The sequence below is a fragment of the Podarcis melisellensis genome (genome assembly GCF_964234715.1).
Source record: "Podarcis melisellensis genome assembly, chromosome: 17".
In the NCBI taxonomy this organism is placed as follows: Eukaryota; Metazoa; Chordata; class Lepidosauria; order Squamata; family Lacertidae; genus Podarcis; species Podarcis melisellensis.
In genome coordinates, this window is record NC_138534.1 from 31111607 (window position 1) to 31128453 (window position 16847).

Here is a 16847-nt window from a genome sequence, read left to right on the forward strand (position 1 = left end):
TTACTGGAAGCGGCGGCTCGCGCGCTTTCCCTCGCAGCAGTCAATCAAGGCGGCGAGGCCCGCCCTCGTTTTCTCGCCCGTCGAAACTTAAAAGGGCGGGAAAGGGCGTCCAGCTTCCTTCAGCTGCCTCCCCTCAGCAAACGAAGCCGTTTCCCTCCAACCATTTGCACATGGTTCTCGTTATTATTCCGCCAAATTGCCTACCCCATTGTAAAACAACCGGCGCTGTAGAAACAGAAGTTCTTTAACACACTGCAAGTGCTTCCAATATACTTATCCGATGATGCTTATACAGTACAGTGGTACCTCAGGTTGCATACGCTTCAGGTTACAGACTCCGCTAACCCAGAAATATTACCTCGGGTTAAGAAGTTTGCTTTAGGATGAGAACAGAAAACGCGCAGCAGCGGGAGGCCCCATTAGCTAAAGTGGTACCTCAGCTTAAGAACAGTTTCAGGTTAAGAACGGACCTCCAGAACGAATTAAGTTCTTAACCTGAGGTATCACTGTACTGTATAACAAACCTGTCGGGTTAGACATTATTCCCATACTGCAAGGAGGGCAGCGGGCAGAAAATGCCTTTCTAAAAACCCCGCCGAAGTATTGCCACGACGCAGCAGACCAGCTGCCGGCATTGCATTTTGCTATAATTTCCTTTGTGCCTCGCCGGGGTTTAGAGGTCTTTCTGATCTAACCGAAAGCAACGTGCTGCTCTTTCCTCCCAAATCCTATCCCCACATCGCTTGGGCGACATCTAGTGTCAAAGCCTAGGGTTGAAAGTGCCTTCGTATTTTTTTTATTTTATTTGTCAGGGCTTCGTAACGTGTTTATTGCAGATGCGACGTGCTGTTTGCACGAACTGTCAGGTGAAAATGCAAGCAGCCGCTTTCCAGAACGGAAATATAGCGTGAGAAGAGTCAGGCTGGCACGCTTCACCGACAAATGCATGAAAATTAACAATCAGCAATTTCGACAGACACACAAACAGCATATAAAATATAAACGCATGCTAAAATCCTTCGGAATGCCCAAGCTGCACAGAGAGATGCCATGCTATGCTAGTGCTTATATCCCGTTTCTTGAAAATGAATAAAATCTAAAATATAATTTAAAAAATGGAATAAACTGTTATGTGAAATAAAATAGAAAACAAAAACAAGGAAGTTCCCAAAACACAGAACTCAACGATAGTATTTATATACTTACAATATCAAAACCTTTCTGACATTTTCTGCTAGGAATATTTTTTTCAAAACAAATCCGTATCTTTGGGGGGGGGGAGGGTATTCCATCTTTGTCCTCTTATCAAGTAGGTTGATTTAATTTGAAAGTTCTGTAGATTCCTTAAACCAATTATTTCATAAGCCTCTTCATAAATAATTGTAAGACAGGAAAAAATCAATAATGAGAACTAAGTATTCCAGAATGACTACAGATCTTGGTTCTATACGCACAAATGAGATTCATTAGAATTCCTCAGGTGCCAGTCCCAATGCCAGTCCCAATGCAGCTTGCACTCAGCACCAGGTGTAAACAGCACCAAATGCAAGCCTCAAAATGAAAAAGTGCCATTTGCAAGTCCCACAGTCAAGGAGCAGTCAGGAGCACACTTGGTTCTTTAATTTCAGCACCCAGTTTTCTGTTCGGTTCATATCCATGCTTAAGATGCCAGGTGATGAATACCCTGTGTTTTTCTCTGACAGGGACTCAAGGCAGCTTGCAGATAAAACAGGCAAACTCCACTCCCTCCATCTACCAAAAGAGGCCTTTCTTGCACACTGGACAAAACTGGTTCCCCCTCCCTGCTCCATTCAAAACAGCCTGGTTCCAGCGGCAAGCAGCGAGGTGACTGTGTGCATTTCTGATTCCACCCACCCACCCAAGTTCTTATCACTTTGAGAAATAAATATATACTGGAGACGAAACAAGGTGTAATTATTTATTATCGCTGTTGTATTAGGATTTCTAAGGCTTTGCCAGTACCCGGTTCATCCACTTGGCTCCTGAACCTGCCTCTGTCCATAGCTGCTTCAAGGCAAAATTAAGGTTAGGCAGATCACGGAGGTAGAAAGCATAATAGGCAAGATGACCAGTAGAGGAACAAGACAAAAGAGGCACAGCATCTGCATCCCATGTAAAATCTTTTAAGGGATAGTCACCAGCTCCAGGCTAGGATCTAGCAACCCTTTGGAAAGGGCAGGAAAAATAAACACTTGCTTATTTCAGAAATGGTTCAAATTACGCGGGAGAGAGGAGCAAGCTTTTGAGCTGTCAGACACACCAATATTTAAGAGGCAAAGCTTTTCCTGACATTAAAAAGGTAACTCTTGTGAAAAGAATCACCTCCTAAAGACTGTGTGTGTGTGTTCAGCTATCGTTAAAAACACAGGAATGGGTCCAGTAAAAAGTGACAAGTACCAAGAGTACAGAGGTTGGGGGCAGAAAAGGCAGTGATAACACTGAAACAGATGGTTGTGTGGATCTGCAAAGAGCAGAAAACACTTCATTCCAAACAGTACAAGTATGGCCAAATTAATACCTTCAAGTCCAAGTTCATATTGCTTTGAGAAGCTCAAAGCTCGTTATAGCGACCACATAGAAACAACAAACAAATCCCCAAATTGTTTTCAAGTCAGTTTCATACAGCTAAATAACAGCTATGTTACATATACATTCCCCAAAATCATCATGGGATAACATGAAAGAATTCTTCTGCAAGAGAAGGATAAATAATGGCTTTCATCAAAAACATCTTCTCCTGTATTGGGCACGGTCAAACCAGTTAATCATGTTAATGGTCCAGATTCAGGAAAAGGATGAGGCAAAAAATAAAAATAAAAAATCCATATAGATGATCTGCCCTTCAGAAAAGTTGTTCTTTTCTCGTTTCACCCCAGATCCTTTGAAAAAAGATAAAAATATGCAGTTCTACATGGAAGGTTCACGCCAACATCAGTATAATCACTGAGGGCAACACGAAAGTCAATATCATGGTGGAGAAGAACAGAAATAGCCCACTGGAGCAGTTGGTGTCTGTCTGGATGTGACTGGATCGTCCGTGGCCCCGTGGTTGCGGCTCGACGGTAATGTACCCATTAATTATACGAATCCGAGGAGGCGGATCAGTGGTACTACAAGGAAAAAAGAGAAAGAACAACGATGTCATTCACACACAATCAGCAGCAAAATAAACACATGCCAAAAGGTGCATTTGCACCATAAGATAGAATTACATGGTACGCATTACAAGAAATACAGTATAGGGATTCTGTCAAATACGGCAGCTTAAAATTGAGTTCTCCCTGCTCCCTTTTGTAATATATAGTAAAGTATACCCCATCTGCTGATGTCACCACCTGTGCATTTACCTGCCCTCACTAGTCCCAGCCAACAACAAAGAGTGGGTGCAGGAAAATGCATAAGCCTTACAGGGTAGGACCCAGGGTTTCACTATACATTACACAGCAGGGAAAACTTCACATGCACTGTTGCTTATAATAGCAAGCCCAGGTTTCTCATAACTGTAGCTCCATCCCAATATCTAGTATTTCCATAACACTTCACATGCATTATCTAAGTGCCCCTTACAACTAGGCTTGTGACCTGCTCTTTATTTCCAGGACTAATTCCTTATTTAGGATTAAAATACAGTGCCATCTCCCTCTTGGGTTACTGCAATGGGCTCCACTCCAAACCTATACCTCTTCTTCCAATATATTGAGCACTTTCCCAATAGCACGTTAACGGGATTTTGGAGAATCCTTTTTTTAAAAATGCTTCTTAAATGCTACTCCTAAAGTGCTGCCAGATCTTATGCTGGTACTGTGTACCTTACCATACCCACTTATTTTTCTTTTGGTCCTTTCTGAGCCACAGCTGTTTCCTCAAGTAGCACATAGTTGGCCAGAGCTAATCTACATCGACCAGCACGACCTTAATGTTTGAAGTTCTCTGTCTCACCAACCTGAAAACCCTTTCCCTGTTTGTTTGTTTGTTTGTTTGTTTGTGCACACTTTGAGCCTTCCACTTGGTGAGAATATAGATACAATAAAGATAGCATATATGGATGAAGGATAGCAAGGAAAGCCAAATCTGAAGAGGCCAGCAAAATTAAAACCAGATGTCCACAAAGCTCAGGTGAGCCAACGGAAAGAGCCATAGGAGCAGCCACTCATACAAAGAAGTGTGAGCATCTCCTTCTACAGCATGGGTAGGCAAACTAAGGCCCGGGGGCCGGATCTGGCCCAATCACCTTTTCAGTCCAGCCCACGGACGGTCCGGGAATCAGCGTGTTTTTACATGAGTAGAATGTGCCCTTTTATTTAAAATGCATCTCTCGGTTATTTGTGGGGCCTGCCTGGTGTTTTTACATGAGTAGAATGTGTGCTTTTATTTAAAATGCATCTCTGGGTTATTTGTGGGGCATACAAATTCGTTCATTATTTTTTTTCAAAATATAGTCCGGCCCCCTGCAAGGTCTGAGGGGCAGTGGACCGGCCCCCTGCTGAAAAAGTTTGCTGACCTGTGTTCTACAGGCTGAAGCGAAAAGCTGGCATCAGCTTGAATTACCTCCTGCCTACCCCGTCTTAAAACTCTTAAGATACAAATTGTTGTCAAATTCCAGACAAAAACTGAAGTGAGCACGTGTGCCAAACCAATAAAATATAAAGCATGTTAATTTCAATTATGCCAGACTGCTCATGCCATCCGGCTGCCATGCTCTGTTTCAGCTTTCAATTGGCCAAGTGTATTAAGCCAAAAAAGAAGAAGAAGAGTGGAATGGGGTGGGGGAAAGGCTTTGGGAATTTGAAAGCAATTAGTACCCCTTTAAAACACTTACCTCTCTGTAACTAAAAGCCCCCACAGGACATTCACACACCAGTGGAAAGGAGCCAGCTGGCAATTTAACAGCAGAGCAGTAGTGACAGCAAAGAAAAAAACCATATAAGAGCCCAGGCCAAAAGCAACGCAGTGAGACCAACTTCATAACTGCATGAAATTGGCAGCTCTGCCCTTCTTTGTTCATTGCTCCCGGTTATTAAAGCCCCAGCCCCAAACACAAAAGAGTGGCGGTTTATAATATAAGCTGTCAAGGATCTCTTCCTATATTTTCAGAAATTTGTGTAGAGGGTTGACTTGTGCTAGGATGTTAAACAGGGATTGTGGGAGGGGGGCAGTTGCCTTGTTCCTTATATTTCTACAGTGACTGATAGCTACTGCTGCTAATAATAGTAATAATTATAACCACAACAATAGAGAGCTTCTGATTATATTCTTATTTACTCCCTGTGAAAGATAACCAGACACTCATTTTCCTGGATTTATTTCTGTTAACATCTACCTGTCACAGGATATTTGTATGTACTGCCCCAAGCTTTTATGATCTTCTGCTTATTATCATATTTTCAATTTCAGTATTAAAGAGCTCCCTTTCGTTGTTTCTTGTGGGTGTGGAAGTGTCCCTTATTTTCCCTTCTGCCTCAATAACATAACTTGCCCGTTTAGGAACTGTGAGCTAGTGGCATGTTTAAGTAGTTCAGGCCTACAACTAGATTTGAACCAGGGACTTATTGCCTCACAGGTCACACACACTGTGTTACACCAGCTATACACAATCATGAAGACGAAGCAGTGTAGAAGACGTAGCCAATCTGATGCCCTCCAGTTGCTGGATGCCAATTTCTGTCAGCCCCAGCCAGCATCGCCAACACTCAGGAAATATGGGAGATGTAGTCCAACCAGACCTGCAGGGCACCAGGTTAGCTACCCCTACAGATTATGACTTAGGTCATAATCAGGTGCGCCAACTCATCATGGCAGAGGGGTCTTCGGCCCCTCAATATTTGCTGGCAGGGGGCTGGGACCCATCAATGTTGAGGGGGCAGAGGAGGCCAAGTGCAAAATCTTATGTGCAACATGCTCGGCCTCCTCCCAACCATCTGCGTCACTTTTGTGTGACATCATACATGCGCCATCACATCGTAGGGAAGAGATCAAAAGGGGAGCCCAGAGCGGTGCGGCTTCCTCTCTCACACTCAGCGTTTGAACCACGCCACGCTGGGCTCCCCGCTCAGTCTCCTCCCGACGATGCACATGCGTTGCAAATCACACGTATGACATCACACATGTGATGTAGGCCAGCCCCATCGACCATGACATCCTTCTGGACCGTCTTGAGGGGCTGGGAGCTGGGGGCACTGTCATACAGTGGTTCCGCTCCTTCCTCCTGGGCCGTGTTCAGAAAGTGGTGGTGGGGGATGAGTGTTCAGACCCCTGGCCGCTCACTTGTGGGGTGCCTCAGGGTTCTGTCCTCTCCCCCATGCTTTTCAACATCTACATGCAGCCGCTGGGAGGGATCATCAGGAGGTTTGGGCTGGGTGTTCATCAGTATGCAGATGATACCCAGCTCTACCTCTCTTTTAAATCAGAACCAGTGAAGGCGGTAAAGGTCCTGTGTGAGTGTCTGGAAGCGGTTGGAGGATGGATGGCGGCTAACAGATTGAGGTTGAATCCTGACAAGACAGAAGTACTGTTTTTGGGGGACAGGAGGCGGGCAGGTGTGGAGGATTCCCTGGTCCTGAATGGGGTGACTGTGCCCCTGAAGGACCAGGTGCGCAGCCTGGGAGTCATTTTGGACTCACAGCTGTCCATGGAGGCACAGGTCAAATCTGTATCCAGGGCAGCTGTTTACCAGCTCCATCTGGTACGTAGGCTGAGACCCTATCTGCCTGCGGACTGTCTTGCCAGAGTGGTACATGCTCTGGTTATCTCCCGCTTGGACTACTGCAATGCGCTCTATGTGGGGCTACCTTTGAAGGTGACTCGGAAACTACAACTAATCCAGAATGCGGCAGCTAGACTGGTGACTGGGAGCGGCCGCCGAGACCATATAACACCGGTCTTGAAAGACCTACATTGGCTCCCAGTACGTTTCCGAGCACAATTCAAAGTGTTGGTGCTGACCTTTAAAGCCCTAAATGGCCTCGGTCCAGTATATCTGAAGGAGCGTCTCCTCCCCCATCGTTCTGCCCGGACACTGAGGTCCAGCTCCAAGGGCCTTCTGGCGGTTCCCTCCCTGCGAGAGGCCAAGTTGCAGGGAACCAGGCAGAGGGCCTTCTCGGTGGTGGCGCCCGCCCTGTGGAATGCCCTCCCACCGGATGTCAAGGCGATGGACAACTACCTGACATTCAGAAGACATCTGAAGGCAGCCCTGTTCAGGGAAGTTTTTAATATGTGACATTTTAGTGTATTTTTCATTTCTGTTGGAAGCCGCCCAGAGTGGCTGGGGAAACCCAGCCAGATGGGCGGGGTACAAATAATAAATTATTATTATTATTATTATTATTATTATTATTATTATTATTATTATTATTATTATTATCTGGAGCACAAAACAGCGCCTCTGGTCATAATAAAAAGCCTCACCTGGTTAATTCTGCTGCTGTGCAGCAGTTGAAACCACTGCCAGTAGGAGGAAGCTGGCATCCCCAGCCTCAATTGCTCAAAGAGCATCATGCTTCACCTCAACCTGCTCATTACCTTTCCTCGATGCGTACCCAGAGGTCATTGAACTGGCGCAAGCGCTGCTTCTTCTGCTGCTTCTTTCTCTTCTTTTTGTATTTCCTGTCCACTTTGTCCAGCAGGTCAATGCTTTCTGGCAGAAGCAAATGAGGCAGCAGCTCCTCCTCTTCCTCCTCCTCTTTCTGCGGATGTTGCTGGGGAGAGTGGAGCTCCTGAGAGATGATGTAGGAGGCGTATTCCGGGGAAGATGAAGAGAGGGCAGACAGCACCTTCTGATGCTTCCCACTAGAGAGAAAAATAAAATGTTGTTGAAAGGAATTTGAGGGAGGATGGTTGGGTACATGAATGTCTTCCATATATATTGAGAGAGAGAGAGAGAGAGAGATAAAAACCTGAATGGCTAGGAGTATTTTTCAGGTTACTGTATATCGTTGCAAACATCTTGCCTCGCTGAAAATTCCAACAAGACTTCAACAACAGGACAAACTACCTGCTCTTTAAAAAAGAAGCAGCAGCTCAGTCTTAATAGCTTCGTGCTAGTTATAACTTTGTATAAAAAGGAAAGCTTGACATTTGACAATAAAGCAGGCTGCACAACAAATAAATGTGGTTGTTCCATCCCCGTATAGTCAGGAAAACACTTAAATTCAACCGAAGTGATTGGATTATGCAGCTGCTAAGCATTTCTAAGGACCAGACTGCAACTTTTCACTCAATAGTGCAATGCCCCCAAAGCATTGGGTTCCATATTTGTTGCTGAAGTCTTCCCTACCACACAGGATTCTTCCAAATTAGTATCCATGGAGATAATAAAAGTGCTCTGGAGAACCATATTTCAAACTGCACTTCATGCAATGCGAGATCAGACCTTTGTCATGCTATTCTCCAACCTATGCAGTTATTCTCATGTATCTCAAATGGTGTGCCAAGAGAACAGTTAGTGTGCTAGAGGAAGTAAGTGTAAACCTAGTGGAGCCTCTTGTGATCCTGGAAAACTATTCACAAAGGAGGTTGCTGAAATCTGGGATCCCCTCCAAACCGGGGCAAAAGTCTGCAATCGTTACGTCAGGGTTTGGGATGTTAACTACAAACCATAGTTTGATGTATTAATTACTCAGTATGGGGGGAGCTGCAAAATGTGGACTTTGTGCTGCAAAACCATTGCAAAACTTTGGCACCTGTTTGGAGGGGGTCCCAGATTTCGGGGTTCATAGTTGTTAATGAGGCCGTGACAGAACAATCCAGAGTCACAACAGAATTGGCTACCTTCTAAAAGTAAACCCTTCGGGCTCCAATAATGAAATGTCTCTCCAGTTTTAATACAGAAGAAAATCCAACTCATATATCAAAAATGCTGCTCCAATGCTACAAGAAAGGAGATTCCGACTAAACATCAGGAAGAACTTTCAGGCAATAAGAGCTGTTCAGCAGTGGAACAGACTCCCATAAGAGGTGGTAGACTCTCCTTCCTTGAAGGTTTTTAAGAAGAGGTTGGGTGGCCATCTGTCATGGATGCTTTAGCTGAGATTCCTGTGTTGCAGGGCATTGAACTAAATGACCTTTGGGTCGCTTCCAACACTAATATTCTATGATTCTATCATATCAAAATCTAGACTGTATAGAAAGTAATCTGAGATTGCCAAAGGGTAGCTAATCAGAAATAGGGAGGGGGGATCACATCCAATCCTTTTAAAATGCATACTGGGACAATGCACAGTGGAAGGAAATACTGACAAAATATAGGGTGGTTCTTTGTCTCGCAAGGCTAAGATGCATTTACAGAAGAGAGGGGAATGTAAAACAAGAATCCTTTAATTCTCAGTCAAATGTACTCACTGAACCTGAACTCAGGAATAGGAATGAAAAATAAGTTTCAGACAGACCGATCAAAGACTGAAAAACTTGGGACGGAATGCAAAAGCCTCCTAGGAGGTCACAGATGGACTTAGGAAAGACCCTGAATTTGTTTTCCCAAAAAAGAAAATGAAGCAGGGAATAGCCCTAGGCTTGGATAAGTAGGAGTGGTGTTAGCTTACAATTCACTGACCACTTAGCTTGTGGTCCTCACCACTGGATCTGATGAGTCAATGATCTGTGACTCACCCCTGAAGAATGTTTGGGGTCCTAGGCAGATAAGGAGGCAGAGGAGAAAGCCCAGGGCCACTTCAGCCATTAGAGTTTGCAGAAAGAGGTAGCAGAAGTTAAAAGGAATATTCGCTTTTGTTCTGTGGAAATGTTAGTGAACATGTAATCACTCCGACTCTAAGCTAGTAAAAGCTCCTGTTCACTTTGGGATGGTGCAGATATAATGAAGCGGCTCTTATCTACAATTAATCTTTGAAAGAGAAATCAGTAACGTCAAGTGTTTTTATTTATTTAGTTCAAAGTTTTAACTGAAAAAAGTTAAGGGCGCACCGGTTATTTTTATAGGTAACTTTGCCCTGGTGAGTTACAATAATACGGAATGGGGAAAAAATATTAAAAGGCAACCTCTTTTCCTCACAATGAGTAGTAGTTTTCACTTACTGAATTTTAAGTTACCCACATTTCCTCCAATATTTCATTCATTCATTCATGCATTCATTCATTCATTCTGTATTCAACCCTTCCCCCCAAATATCTCAACAAGGCACCTACTTTCTGAGTCTGATCATACATTATTTTTTTAAAAAGATTAAATTTGTTGGAGGGTGGTGATTACTCAATTAAGCATTTAATCTGACAGATAGCCCTATTATACGGAAGCTCACAATCTGGAAGATGCAGACCAATAAAAATCCATATATTAGAGGCATCCTACAATACACAATGTAAGAGCAGCACTTCAAATCTTGTGATTGTTTATGCAGGGTGGGGCTTACTTGCAACCCCCCCTTATTTTATTCAAATTGGCACCCCTGTACCTTTGTGTCTTGTGACTAGCTCACACATCTGTGATACTAACTTGATGAATGGAACACCAAGGCATGACTTCAGTGTGAGAATGAATCATCACAGATACATGAACTCAGAAAAATATTCCTATCACTTCAGACAGCATATTTTCAAGTGAAGAGGTGGCACAATCTGCTGCCAGTAACTAAGTATATGTCAATCAAGTGATTTCAATAGCCCTTTAAGGAAAATGGAAGAAACCAGAGTGCCACGGATGCGTAAATTTGCGTAATTTATTCCGGATATACAATAATGGCAACTGGTTATATATTTTAATTGAATGATTGGTTTAGTCTCTAGATTAATATTCTGTCCTTCTTTCATCATAGTGCTCAAGGCAGTGTCCTTAACCCAAGCACTGATTCCAACCTGTTTATCTTCATCAATATGGTTGCATCACCCTGAAACCAGGAAATAATTAATCCCACAAAGATAAAGACTGAAGACATGTTTCTTACCTGTTGGTGGCATGTCCAGCAGGGGTATGGTCAACTTCATATCCTTTTCTCCTTAAAACATCGATCACTGTATTGTTGCCCATGAAATGACCTATAGCCAAGGAAGAAGAGTATTAAGCTCTGCTGCCAAATAACAAAATTGCATACAGTTCAGATTAGTACCAATGCAGAATCTAGATGAACACCTGTCTTATTGACTTTAGATCAAACCAAACTGCACAGGAAAATGGAATCACAAGTTATTCAAGTTACAGATAAATTATTGAGGTTGCAAAATTGCATTAGTCATCTATCTTAAAAGAGAATAAAAAGAAAGCATCTTTGGCATACTTCATGATTATATTTGTTGGGGGGGGGGGAAGAACCGATATACAAATAGTTTAATGTAAAGAGGCCCACAAATTCATCAGTATGGAGTTACCTCTTTGTCTTTAAATTGCCACAGGATTATTTGATATCATAGTTAAGTCTGTTATCGTATGCACACTTACACGGAATAAAATCTCATGCAGTGCAGCGGGACTTGCTTCTGAGTAAGGATACACAGGACCATGCTGCATTAAACACCTTTTAAGCTAAATAGCATTGTGCCTTTGAGAAGGAAGTCATTAAAAAGAGGGGGTCTTTCCCCCAATAAGAAGGAGTAACTGATCGGGCCTCAAGATCAAAGAGAAACATTCTCAACAATTGTGGGAAAATGTAGGACTAAAAGTACAAAGTGGAAAATGAAGCAGGCACAAAAAAACGCACGTGTGCAAAGCATTCCCGCCCCCCTCCCTGACCCAGGGGTTCTTAAAATGCATATAATGAGATTTTTCATTATTTCCCCACTCAACAATGTGCCAGTACTTGACAAACTATACACCCGAAGGATTATACCCTCTTGCAGTAACCCATCTCTCTCCGCCCCCAGAATAAGACAATAAAATTAAACTGGGGCAAGGACCTTCTCTTTGTATGGCTGGAGTGTTCGCCTCCTTTTCCCCCCAAGTCTAGCAAATAAGAGATGCATTAATACTTTGCTTCTGTTCCCAAAGCACAGGCAACACCCCAATCCTCCAGCAGTCACAGAACAATTTCTATGTTGAATTTTAAAAATTAAGAAATCCATCCTCACACTATTTTTTGTATTATTTAAAGAAAAAGAAGAAGGCACAAACAAGTATGAGTGAGGGGGGATTCACCCTCCCAAAGTGTAAGATGAAACAGTCCTTCTTGATGGGGGGCTCTGCCCACAGAGGCATGATAGGGAGCGCAGGCCTCTTTCACCTGTTTTCTATTTTGGCCTAACACACTTGAATGCCCCCAAAGAGAAAAGCCCTGAGCTCTTGTCCCATCAGTAAGCCCCCCTCCTCCTCTTTTTGTACTCGGCTCCCCATTATCCCCATGTAGGTGAAGTGATGGATTTGAGAGGTCAATTTACTCTGGCAGCGGGTAGGCAGCCATGAATCTCTATTCTTCTGTTCAAACTCAAAAAAAAAAGGGGGGGGGGAGAGAAGCTTCTTGCGTGTATGAGCGCTGCCAGACACTGTACCAGAGAGTAAGTAAGACACAAACTTCTAATCCAGACAGAAATGGAGTGAGATTGGTCATCTCTGTTCAAATAAACACTATGGTTTCATGGTTCTCTTTTACACACACACACACACACACACAGAGAGAGAGAGAGAGAGAGAGAGAGAGAGAGAGAGAGAGAGAGAGAGAGAGAGAGAAGGTCTGTTTTGCGCTTTCAAGACTTGACAATGGATCGATTTCCAAAGTCCAAAGGTGGGGGGGGGGGAGTTTGCAGACAAAATTTCTGCTTCACGCTAAAAAGTTGGTGTTTTAAAAGAAGCCAGCATATCGGTGTATTTTGGGCCATTTCACAGCTTATATTTTAAAAATCATGGTTCTCCAAACATTTGCTACCCGGAGATGTTTCTCTTTAGGATTTGAACTGGAAGCATATGACTTCTGCACCCTAAAATAGTTTTATATGTAGACATCCTTAACTAGACCCATAAACAACCGGAGAGGCATCTTCACTTCAACTGTGGGATAACTCACTTTAGTATTTGTTTTCCATGGTAATGCCTTCTGCTTTTCCCTAAGCCACTCAAGAGCTTAGGAATGTGGACTGTGATCCCTGAACAATGATGATACTTCCAGGATTCTCAATGGCCTTGTCAGCTGTAGCTTGGATTCCATCCACACTCCCATCCTTGGGATGATGTCACTATTTGAACGCAGCGGATGGAGGGAATCAGTGCTGTGGGGGAACTTTCTACTCTAGGGGGCAAGCAGGGAGGGGAAGGAATCCACCCAACATGCCAGCTTCTTCTTTTTAATACACACTTTCAGCACTGCTAGTGGCACACTATTGATTATTACATTCTGGGTCAAGTTAGACAGGATGTATAGGCAGGCAAGTTATCAGCTGCACAATTACTAAGCAAAAACAAACAAGCAGGAGGAGTTATGAGATCAATCAGGACTATGTCAGTTAAATGCCGCTCACTTCAGAGCCTTGATCCACTATAGCAGCTATTAGTCACAAACAAAACAAATCACACAACTGCCAGTTGCAAGAATCTATACTTGGTCATTACAAATCCACTTTTCTTCAAAAGAGGACCACGCACCTAGATTTCTCAATGACTAGATCCAGACCTATTTAGCTCCAAGGAGGTTTGGAATTTTGGCTGACGTGTCCCCAAGGCAAAATTGTAAATTATCATAGAATTGTGGAGTTGGAAAGGACCCTGAGAATCTAGTGTCTAGTCCACGGGTAGGCAAACTAGGGGCCGAATCCGGCCCAATCGTCTTCTAAATCTGGCCTGCGGATGGTCCGGGAATCAGTGTGTTTTTACATGAGTAGAATGTGTGCTTTTATTTAAAATGCATCTCTTGGTTATTTGTGGGGCATAGGAATTCGTTCATTATTATTTTTTTCAAAATAGAGTCCGGCCCCCCACAAGGTCTGAGGGACAGTGGACCGGCCCCCTGCTGAAAAAGTTTGCTGACCCCTTATCTAGTCCAAGCCCATGCAATGCAGGAATATACAGCTGTCGCATATGGGGACTGAACCTTAGAGCTGCATAAAAAAAAAAAATCATCCTCATTAGGATAACTGTGAATGTCTTCAGGCTCCCTGTTAAGCACACATTTGGCTACAAGTCTTTGTTTGCCTCTGCTTAGCGGTAGAAATAACTCTTTAAAGTCAATACCAAAGAATTGGTTTTCCTACTATGCTGATTTATTATCACTGTCACAAAGAGGTAGCATAATGAAGGGTAGCAAATAGTATTACCCATGTTAAACAACAGCAGCATCACAGGAGACTTTTTAATAAACAATCCAATAACTGAATGATCCGGAGGTATGTGCTAGATGAGTGACTGGTGTCCCCATAAGAGGATGGATTATGTTCTCTAGCCTCATTACTCATGGCTGAATTTAACAATGTAATGCTGTCCTATAGGTGTAAAAATACATTTGCTGCATCCCTCGGGGTCCCCTGCAACTCCACGGTCGTATGATCAGCTTTTAAGCAAAGTATTATTAGTACAAACAATGTAATCTGCTCATTTGATAGCAAGTTATCTAGTAGCTGGTACAGCGCAATGATTAAAGAAACTGAACTCTAAATCAGGAAATCACACTTGCACCATAAACCTAGGAGGTCACCTTAAATAAGCCAATCCCTGTCAGTCCCCACCCCTACTTCTGCAATGCTTGGATAAGACTGACTTAATTTATGAGGCTGTTGTAACCTTTACAAGTTTGAACACTAAAACATTCTATAAATGCTAATCATTTGAGTGATGATGATTTAGTTCTACTACCTCTAGGAGAAAATTTCCACAGAATTTCCTGACCCCACTATCGTCTGAGGTGCATTTCCATTGCTGTACCTAGTAAGCAAACTGCGTGGACATTGAGCATGTGCTACCACACAAACGGGACGCTGGTGGCGCTGTGGTCTAAACCACTGTGCCTCTTGGGCTTGCCAATCAGAAGGTTGGCGGTTCAAATCCCCGCAACGGGGTGAGCTCCTGTTGCTCAGTCCCAGCTCCTGCCAACCTAGCAGTTTGAAAGCATGTCAAAGTGCAAGTAGATAAATAGGTACCGCTCTGGCGGGAAGGTAAACAGCGTTTCCGTGCGCTGCTCTGGTTCACCAGAAGCGGCTTAGTTCATGGTGGCTACATGACCCGGAAGCTGTAGGCAGGCTCCCTCGGCCAGAAAAGCGAGATGAGTGCCGCAACCCCAGAGTTTGCCACGACTGGACCTAATGGTCAGGGGTCCCTTTACCTTTACCTTTACCACATAAACATACACACAAAATAGCAAACCCAACTCTGTGTGCCATTCCTTTTGCAGCCAACAGATCACCATCCTCATAAACAAGGGGGGACCCAAAAGTTATCAGCAGTACTAGAAATATTTAGGCAGTATTAAAAGGGATTTAAAATTGAGAACTGAGCATGCTCAGTGTTTGGGGAAGGGGAGAAATGAAGGGATGGAATGGAGTATATTGAAAGAAGATGTTGCTGGCTGGCTAGAAAACTGAACAGGATATATTAGTTTTCATTTACGGTTAGCTGCCTAGGATGCCTGCTGTCAAGGGCAGAGTATAAATATTTTAAATCTATCAACTGTAAATAGATGCTTAGACGCTAAGCGTAGGCATGTTTTTTGTTCCACCTCTTTGTGCTCCTTGGAACATTGCACAGCTGTTCCTCCCCCCCCCCCAAATATATATATATATTAAGAACAGTTTGTCCCTAGTCAGCAACTTATTAAAAGAGAGAGGAGAAATAAAGGCTAGATTTCAGACAGGGCATGGGTTGCAAGTTCAGCACCATTAGTTTCTACCTATGAGTTCACAGAAAACCTAAGGCACAAAGGCATGTTAACAGCACCAGAGGCCTTGACAGAAGCATCTGCTCTGTGCAGTGCAGCCACTCTCCTTGAGACACAAGCATTTGTGGAGCTCAGGGCTAAGGCTGTGTTTTCCTGTCTAATGTTGCTGTTGCAGGAGTCCCTGTCCACCACCACCTGTCAGCTGCAGTGTATTCTTGGTGTATCCTGAAGGAAAGGAGGTATGGAGGATGTCATCACTACTTGAGTATTGGGAGAAGAAGGAAATCGATGCTGCTTGAGATCTCTTTACTCTGGTGGGATGCGGGTGGCGCTGTGGTCTAAACCACTGAGCCTCTTGGGCTTGCCTATCAGAAGGTTGGCGGTTCGAATCCCCACGACGGAGCGAGCTCCCATTGCTCTGCCCCAGTTCCTGCCAACCTTGCAGTTCAAAAGCTCGCCAGAGCAAGTAGATAAATAGGTACCGCTCTGGCGGGAAGGTAAACAGCATTTCCATGTGCTCTGGTTTCCGTCACGGTGTCCCATTGCACCAGAAGCGGTTTAGTCATGCTGGCCACATGACCCGGAAAGCTGTCTGTGGACAAACGGCGGCTCCCTCGGCCTGAAAGCGAGATAAGCGCCACAACCCCATAGTTGGCTTTGACTGGACCTAACCGTCATGGGCTCCTTTACCTTTACCCAGTGCTTTTATCAGTGGGGATGCAGGGGGATGCATGCCCCTAAACATTTTGTGAATTTTGTACTTTTGTCCATTTACTGTATTTATTTTTCCTGTTCTGAACAATAAAAGGGTGGTTTTCTTGAGTCAAAATGAGAGTACCCCTAAATGTTTTTTTTGGGGGGGAGCACTGCCTTTACCACTCTAGTGGGCACAGGGATGGAACCAGGAGAACAGCGCGATTTCTTGCCTCCCTTAGACATTCTCTCTGCTTTATGTGAAAAACTAGGGAGGCTCTTTCCTCTTTGCAATCCCAGTTGCCTAAAGCACAAAAAATATGAATTTCAGCAGACCTTCTCTGTTGCCATTCACTAGAGGAAGAGGAAGTGGCTTAAAGAAGCAAAGGCACAGGTGAA

General features: G+C 43.8%; 1 protein-coding gene across 5 annotated transcripts in view; it reads right to left on the bottom strand.

Annotated features, from left to right (window-relative positions):
* Positions 1-1925: 1925 nt before the first annotated feature.
* The window catches only part of TRABD2A (TraB domain containing 2A), a 72447-nt gene continuing 57525 nt past the window's right edge, over positions 1926-16847 (bottom strand). For 4 of the 5 annotated variants that reach the window (XM_081894381.1, XM_081894382.1, XM_081894379.1 and 1 more), the window contains 3 exons: positions 10914-11004; positions 7540-7806; positions 1926-3131 (listed from right to left, as the gene is read on the bottom strand). In XM_081894381.1, the coding sequence (XP_081750507.1) occupies positions 2942-3131; positions 7540-7806; positions 10914-11004 (548 nt within the window). In that variant the 3' untranslated portion in view covers positions 1926-2941. The remainder of the gene's footprint in view (positions 3132-7539; positions 7807-10913; positions 11005-16847) is intronic. The other variant, XM_081894383.1, reaches the window with a different exon arrangement.